Source organism: Petromyzon marinus, unplaced genomic scaffold, assembly GCF_048934315.1.
Source record: "Petromyzon marinus isolate PM22_M1 ecotype Great Lakes invasive population unplaced genomic scaffold, UKy_Petmar_22M1.pri1.0 PM_G_Scaffold_30, whole genome shotgun sequence".
In the NCBI taxonomy this organism is placed as follows: domain Eukaryota; kingdom Metazoa; phylum Chordata; class Hyperoartia; order Petromyzontiformes; family Petromyzontidae; genus Petromyzon; species Petromyzon marinus.
Window position 1 is genome coordinate 1,222,656 of NW_027422873.1, and position 8,141 is coordinate 1,230,796.

At 50.4% G+C, this 8,141-nt stretch overlaps 1 protein-coding gene across 1 annotated transcript; it reads left to right on the plus strand.

Annotated features, from left to right (window-relative positions):
- The first annotated feature begins 4,267 nt into the window (after positions 1-4,267).
- On the plus strand, positions 4,268-7,828 carry LOC142905255 (uncharacterized). Its single transcript, XM_076061221.1, has 2 exons — positions 4,268-4,826; positions 5,980-7,828. Exon 2 carries the CDS (start codon positions 6,064-6,066, stop codon positions 7,441-7,443), a length of 1,380 nt encoding a protein of 459 aa, XP_075917336.1. The 5' UTR covers positions 4,268-4,826; positions 5,980-6,063; the 3' UTR covers positions 7,444-7,828.
- Positions 7,829-8,141: the final 313 nt, after the last annotated feature.

Below are 8,141 nucleotides of genomic sequence, written 5' to 3' on the forward strand. Positions count from 1 at the left end.
CCAATTAATTAGTCCGTGCCCCAACGACGCTCTGCGTCGTTCGCACCTGTTTCTTACCCAGACCTTTAGGCGCCACTCTAGCCTTAACAACAGCTCCAGCCAATCACAGCCATCCTTGGCTCTCCCAGCTTAATTGCCCTAACATAACCTGCACTGTATTTGCCTTCGCTACAGGCTGACCCAACATAACCCGTACTGTCTGTGTTATCATGTAATCACGCTGTTTGCACTACACACCTTCCTACTCCACTACATATTCATACTGCCGCCAGTTATTTTCAGTTAGCATTGCGGGCACGCGGATTAGGCCTTAATCCCAGGAGGTGCGCGCGTGTTACTGACACAGCAGCAGCCGATTTCTTTGTTTAGCGCTCGGCGTGCGCGGGAGAACACCGGCGGCGGTGAGCCGGCCGTGTAGAGATGTCCCTCGGAGCTGGTGCGGGGGGGGGGGGTGATCACTCGATCGGCGGGGGCCCAGCGAGAGGTGGCCAACGAGGAGGAGGAGGGGGGAGTTGAGGGGGTGGATGTCGCGCCCTGCATGCTCACGGGGAGTGGGGAGGTGGGCGTCTGCCCCCACAAACGATGCTGTGCCAACTCCCTTCACCGTGGGCGTCAATCGACGACGAGCCACGCGACCCCCCCTGGCTCGCCGGGAGATGACGACATGGCAACGAGGCGTGGACTCCGCCTGTTGCCTCTCCACGGGGAGGCGAATCCCCATCACCTCCCCGATGTTGCACCGCACACTCGGCTTTAGGGTGCGAAAGAAGTTTCGACGTGACATGGGGGACTCACAGACGACCCGTAGACTCATAGACTCACCCATGGGTGTCTGTTGTGTGTGGGTGTCTGTTGTGTGTGGGTGTCTGTTGTGTAGATTCACTGGAGGAGCGGCGCTTGACGTCACCTTGCGGGTGCCCCTTTCTCTGACGCGGGGCCACACGCCATGCGTTGCCGTGACGTCGATAACACACGGCGTGAAATAATGGAAAACAACAGCAAAGGTGGCAAACAAAATAAACGTTCTGATATTATTTTAATGTGACCATCACTAAAGGATTCGTGTACGACGGTGTTTTACCTTACTTGTTGGCTGTGTCGGGTGGTGGCGGGTTTAACGACATTTAGATATTTACGCGATCTAACCCACACACCTCTGTTATGGATGAACTGCATCGTTTTGCAAGTCGTCAGAGTGGACGAAACGTTTGCAGCTTGACGTTAATTGCAAGACAATTCACACAGGGTGACTGTAGCAGTGTGACACACAGGGTGACTAGCAGTGTGACACAGGGTGACTGTAGCTGTGTGTCACGTGACTGTAGCTGTGTGTCACACAGGGTGACTGTAGCTGTGTGTCACACAGGGTGACTGTAGCTGTGTGTCACACAGGGTAACTGTAGCTGTGTGTCACAGCTACAGTCACCCTGTCAGACTGGACGAAACGCAAACGTTTCGTCCAGTCTGACGACTTGCAAAACGAAGCAGTTCATCCATAACAGAGGTGTGTGGTTTAGATCGCGGAAATATTAAAATGTGTCGTTAAACCCACTACCACCCGACACAGCCAACTAATAAGGTGAAACACCGTCGTACCCGAATCCCTTAGTGATGGTCACATTAAAATAATATCAGAACGTTTATTTTGTTTGCCACCTTTGCTGTTGTTTTCCCTTATTTCACGCCGCTTGTGTTATCGACGTCACGGCAACGCGTGGCGCGTGGCCCCGCATCAGAGAAAGGGGCACCCGCAAGGTGACGTCAAGCGCCGCTCCTCCAGTGAATCGGCTTCCTGATCTACACAACGGGCACGCCTTTCGTACGTCCCTTAAAAGGCGTCCGTCGCAAGTCAATGAAACCTTTGGAGCAAGAATGAATCAAAATGAAGTGAGATGCGCAGGAGAGCTCCATTCAGCGCATCCAGGGAGCCCACGGTGGGCCCTCCAGCCCAGGTCTCACTTCGGGTGGGTCCGCAGGATTATTTTGGCAAGAAACATTTTATTCTCTAGGTGCGGACCATTTTATTTCCATGTGCATATTTACGCGTGCGTGAATTGTACCTTCAATATTTTTTTGTAAATGCTTTGTATATGTTTACGCGTATATATGGTAAGCGGTGCAAAGATCCACCGGACCAATGTGAATTTGGATCGGGTAGATATGTAGCGTTCGATTTCACTCGGACAACTTTTGTCTTTCTTCGAACACCGCTTTATTTACAACTCTCCTCAATATTCCACGGTGTCCATGTCGCCACGTACACGATGTGTGCGCGCAAACACAGTACCATGTATACACGGAACACACATGCAGGATGTTTGCAATGATTATGAATGTAATGTCTCACACAGCACAAGTTCCACGGTACTGTTGAGTCCTTGTCGTACTTTCCAAAGCCACATTTACTACACCGTCATCAGTAGCTATGATCGATCCACTGCTGGGTGAAGGCCTAAGGTTAGAAAGCAAACATTTATTCCGTGGTGTATCCCCCAACCCTCTGCCCCCATCCCAACTCACCAGGCAAATTCAATGAATTGTCACAATTCAGGGTCGCGAATTGATTAAATAATCCATTCTTCTTTTATATATAAAATTGCGGTGAATGTATCGGCCACTAGTGGCTGCTGCGAGGGTTACACGATCCCATGACATGCAACATACGTATACGATTTCACCAAAACAAATATTATTCTTACATGTGCACGCACACACGATGATGCATCGTGAGGTTAATAATTCAACATGAATCAGTGCATCATCTCTAAGATGATGCACTGATTCATGTCTATGAAAGCAAATCTCAGCAATCTCTCCAATGGACTTGGCGGTCCCGCTGTGGTTAGAAATGGAATGTTTACGTCAGCAGTGGCAGGTAGTGTGCTCCTCAACACACTGTGGTGCTCACTTCCGGCTTTACTCTGAAACATTTTTTCCAACACCAACTTCTCTCTCTCTCTCTGCCCCCATCATGTTAATCCGCTGTTCTTTTACGTCGATCAACTGCGGGATGAATGCCTCCCCATGCCGAGCGGTCCGTGTGCGTTATTTGAACACATTTCATCGCGCCGGTCACTGCGGGTTGGTGAGAATGGAGGTGCGTATGAAGTGGGAGCGTAGAAGAACGCTACAACAATGAACTTTCCTGTACTGCCTTCTCCTACCACACCGCATTGCCCCTGCCCTCTTGTACACGGTGGTTACTCATCCATGCACTAGCTGGGCTCAAACCTGCTTAGCTTCTGAGTGTTTTGATGACCTGGTGCATTCCGAGAAAATTGGTCACACGCCCTCGAGGCGTTCTGTCACCAAGAACACGATTTTTTTATGTTGAGCCCCACAAGTCATCACAGTCAGCCAATTTTTGCAGTCCTCTCTTTCTCTCCTTCTTTCCTCCCACTGCTCGACTTTGAAATAAACAAAAAACTAAACTCTGAACTATTTTTCATTTCACCTGGAAAGGTCCCACTGAGCTACACACAGGCAGATATTTTTGTCAGAAGCGAGCAACCTGGCCACACATTATAGCTCAGCGAAGTGTGCTTATGTTGTGTGTGGTGGACATTTATAGCAGCCAAATATTCCAAATGCATGTTTCAAAAATGCGGAGGGAAATCCGGACCACGGGGAGAAACTGCAAACACCAAATATAAACATAAAATACCCCTCGTCACTTTTCTTAAGTTCTTATTACCTTGCTTATTGCAGGAAGTGTGTTGACGCTTCTCTTTTGCACTGTTTGTTGCTGGCTCATTGACATTTTGAGCACAAGGCAGGATTGTGACCACAGGCTTACCCCTGCCTTGAATGTCACACGTGCACGTACAACAAATCATGACTCTGGCTCAGATCAAGAACCGCGTTCCACTCCCATCAACCACAGCTCCCATCAGAGTGCTGTTTGTGCCTGGCCGCCTCGTGTGTTGGGCCTCTACTCAGCAACTGTTTGCACGCAAAATTTACAGGCAGAAACCATCGCTTTTATGATTTTATTATTTTTAATGTTCAATTTATTATTTTTATTTGAAAATGTTATTTTATTATTTTTATTTTCTATCTTCCTGACTTTACCGCAAAGAACCAAGAATATTGTAATACATTTACACTGTCAACTTTAGCTGTACATTGTGAATACGAAGTGTATATGGTATATTTATATGTTTTATATAACTTAACACAATCAGCCATATATCGGCGGGGTCGTGGTTCAAGTGCGGGGTCAGAGGTTGGCAGGAAGCGCGCGGCGGGGTCAGAGGTCAGCAGGAAGCGCGCGGCGGGGTCAGAGGTCAGCAGGAAGCACGTGGTGCTGGCGGCAACGCGGCCCAGTTCAGTTCCATGTATTTGGTATAACCCTGTGAGCCATTCAGCTCTTGAATCGGGTACGGCCCTTCCCTCTGCTGCTGCCCTCTGCTGCTGCTGCCCTCTGCTGCTGCCCTCTGTTGGTGCTGCCCTCTGCTGCTGCTACTGCTGCTGCCCTCTGCTGCTACTGCTGCTGCCCTCTGCTGCTGCTGCCCTCTGTGCTGCTGCCCTCTGTTGCTACTGCTGCCCTCTGCTACTGCTGCCCTCTGCTGCTGCTGCCCTCTGTGCTGCTGCTGCCCTCTGCTACTGCTGCCCTCTGCTGCTGCCCTCTGTACTGCTGCCCTCTGTTGCTACTGCTGCCCTCTGCTACTGCTGCCCTCTGCTACTGCTGCTGCCCTCTGTGCTGCTGCTGCCTCCGGTGCCCGCGGGCTGCATTGAGCTTCGCGTGCGAGCCGAAGGGCGACGCGAAGCGGCGCTTCTACGGAGAGGAACAGCAGCAGGAGGAGCACAGCGCCCTCGACTGGCAGGTGCGGTGGTGGCGGCCTGGGGTCGTGTTAGTGCTGGCTATGGTGGTGGTTGTGGTGGTGGTAGTTGTGGTTGTGGTGGCTATGGTGGTGGTTGTGGTGGTGGCTGTGGTGGTGGTAGTGGTGGCTATGGTGGTGGTTGTCGTAGTGGTGGTTGTAGTGGTTGTGGTGGTGGTGGCTATGGTGGTGGTTGTGGTGGCTATGGTGGTGGTTGTGGTGGTGGTTGTGGCTCTGGTTGTGGTGGTGGTGGTTGTGGTGGCTATGGTGGTGGTTGTGGTGGTTGTGGTGGCTGTGGTGGTGGCTGTGGTGGTGGTGGTTGTGGTGGCTGTGGTGGTTGTGGTGGTGGCTGTGGTGGCTGTGGTGGTGGTGGTTGTGGTGGCTGTGGTGGTGGCTATGGTGGTGGTGGTGGTGGCTGTGGTGGTGGCTGTGGTGGTGGTGGTTGTGGTGGTGGCTGTGGTGGCTGTGGTGGTGGCTGTGGTGGCTGTGGTGGTGGTGGTTGTGGTGGTGGCTGTGGTGGTTGTAGTGGCTGTGGTGGTGGTGGCTCTGGTTGTGGTGGTGGTGGTGGCTGTGGTGGTGGTGGTTGCGGCTCTGGTTGTGGTGGTGGCTGTGTAATTGGTTGACAATATTTTGTATTTCAATAGATTTTATAATTAGTATTGGCCAGTATTAAGACTAAAATAACACCAAAGAAATATGTTGATGTTTGCGTAAAACAAATTATTATTGGCCACGACTATTTAGATCATCTGTTGAAATTGAGAGAAATAAAAAACAATTTCACCGTTCTGACAGCTGCAGGATCAGTGCTGCTGGGAGCGTATTGTTTAGCAATACATTTAACGCATGCTTATATCCAGGTTATCGTATGGTTACTCTTTGGTTCTTTCGGTAAAGTCACGTATGTAAAAATAAAATAAAACAAAAATAAAAACTAAATTAAATCACGACGTTTCGGGCGCAACACAAGCGTCAAATATTGCATTCACTTGCAGAGAGTTGTACCTGTACATATCCGCCCTGAGGCCAATACAGTCTTTTGATTTTGGAGAGCTTTTGTTTTTCTGTGAGGTTTACCTGAAATGGAATTGTGTAAAGTGTTGTGCATTTTTAACGCGAAGCTCTCTGTGTGTGTGTTTTTACGTAAATGTAATCACAGGCCGAGCGATATCAGACTTTTCGTCCTGAGACGGCGGTCTAGAGATTTGATCCAGACGTCTTGTCTCCTTGCACGCCTCGAAAGATGATGAAGCTACGCCTCCCGGTCCTGTTCCTCTCGCTGCTGCTGCTCAGCGTCTCATTGCTGCTGAGCATCTGGTACATGTACAGCTGGACGGGCTTCCTCGTTCGCGACCTCGATGCACTCGGCAACTCGTCCGTCTTCAGGCCAAAGCCGGGGTCTGCTTCCGATAAGATCAACCACGTGACACTGTGCGGGCAACGGGGAGCGCTGCAGAACACGTCGATGATGCGCGTGCGCGACACCAAGATATTCTTGGTGTCGGCGTACCACGACCAGCGCGAGGCCGGTCAGAGCACACGCATCATCGGCATCGCCAACCGGTATGAGCCGGACGTGCTCTCCTGCCACTTCTGCTGCCGAGGGCACTCGGAGATCCTGACGGTCACCGCCAGCGCCTACGTCCACTTGGATCACTTTGACTTCCCGTACGGCACGGCCGACTTCCTGTGCACGGAGCCGCTGGACTGCGAGCCGGGACACGTGTCCGTCCAGTGCATGCGCACAATACCGGACGAGGAGGAGGCCGAGTGGGTCTTCATGCCCGTGCGAAATCGGCTCTACATGCCCCCCACCTTCACACAGGAATTCAGCGTCTGCATCTCCACGCTCTTCGGGAACTACAGCAACGTCCTGCAGTTCGTGCAGGCGATCGAAATGTACCGCATCTTGGGTGCGGGCCGCGTGACGGTATACAACACAAGCTGCAGCTCTGAGCTGAACAAAGTGCTCCTCTACTACATCAAGACCGGCCTCGTCGAGGTCGTTCAGTGGCCCATCACGGACTACGTGTGGGTGTCCAGAGGGTGGCACTACCCCGAGCACCCAGGTGAGCTGCACTACTATGGCCAGATAGCGGCGCTGAACGACTGCGTGTATCGGCACATGTACAGCACGCGCTACCTGGTCCTCACGGACATCGACGAAGTGATCATCCCTTTGAAGCACACAAACTGGAAGGACCTCATGCGGTACTTGAACGACAAGTACGGCGCCGACATTTACACATTCGAAAACCACGTGTTTCCCTACACGGTATCGGAAGAGTTTGGGTCGAAGTTCCAGGCGTGGAACGCCATCCCGGGCGTCAACATCATGCGCCACATTAGACGGGAGCCAAACCTGCCGGAGGTCTTCAACCCGACCAAGATGATCCTGAACCCACGCGCGGTGCTGCAGACGTCGGTGCACAGTACGCTCAACGCGCTGGGCATCTCGCAGATGGTGCCCGGAGACATCGCGATCACGCACCACTACCGATCGCCCGAGCAGCCCGACCTGGCGCTCGACTCGCTGGTCGTGGACCTCACGCTGTGGAGATACAATGCCACTCTGATCAGAAATGTCAACAAGGTCCTCAACAGGGTCTTCTGGAATGAGTAGGCACAACGGGCGGCGGTGGCGGCGGCGGCGTTGATTGTCGTCTTGCGTTTTTTGCGGTCTTGCAATTTAAGTTAAACACCGGTGTTTGTGAGTTTTCCGTTTGCGAATGTGGTCAATGTATGGGACATATTTATTTGCTAATCTTATGATTGCGCTTACAGTTAAAATTTGTTATCTTCATTTTTTTCTGCATTTTAATCCACCAGGGCACAATAGGGTTTGTATTGGTATGTCTTATGGAAGCTAGGGAAGTTAACATTGGTTTATTTTAAACCAATCCTAATTATTTCTATTGCTTTTGGGAGTACCACTCGAAATGTTTTCAGGTTAAAACATTTAAAATGTGGCACAAATTTATTTAAATAAATGTTCAGTGTGCATGTTCTACCAGTCTCTAATGAGCTTATTGTTTTCATGACTCGTGTCCACGGAGGATAGTCAAATCCCAGAGGATGGTGGCAGGATTTTAAAAAGTAAATCCTGTGGTGATAAAAAAAAATGTACATACGATATTAAACTTTTAATTTGAGTGATAATTTGAATGACAGGTGTGTTTTGGGCCAAATGAGCTAGTAAAGACTCACATTAAACATTATAATAGATTCAGTAGGAATATATTTATACATCCAAATGTATATAGTTGTGTATTTGAATATGTAACAACACCAGCTGTTGATACATACAACTCATTTTAAATT

Coding starts and splice junctions, on each gene's coding strand:
- LOC142905255 (XM_076061221.1), top strand. CDS start 6,064: ATGATGAAGCTACGCCTCCCGGTCCTGTTCCTCTCGCTGCTGCTGCTC.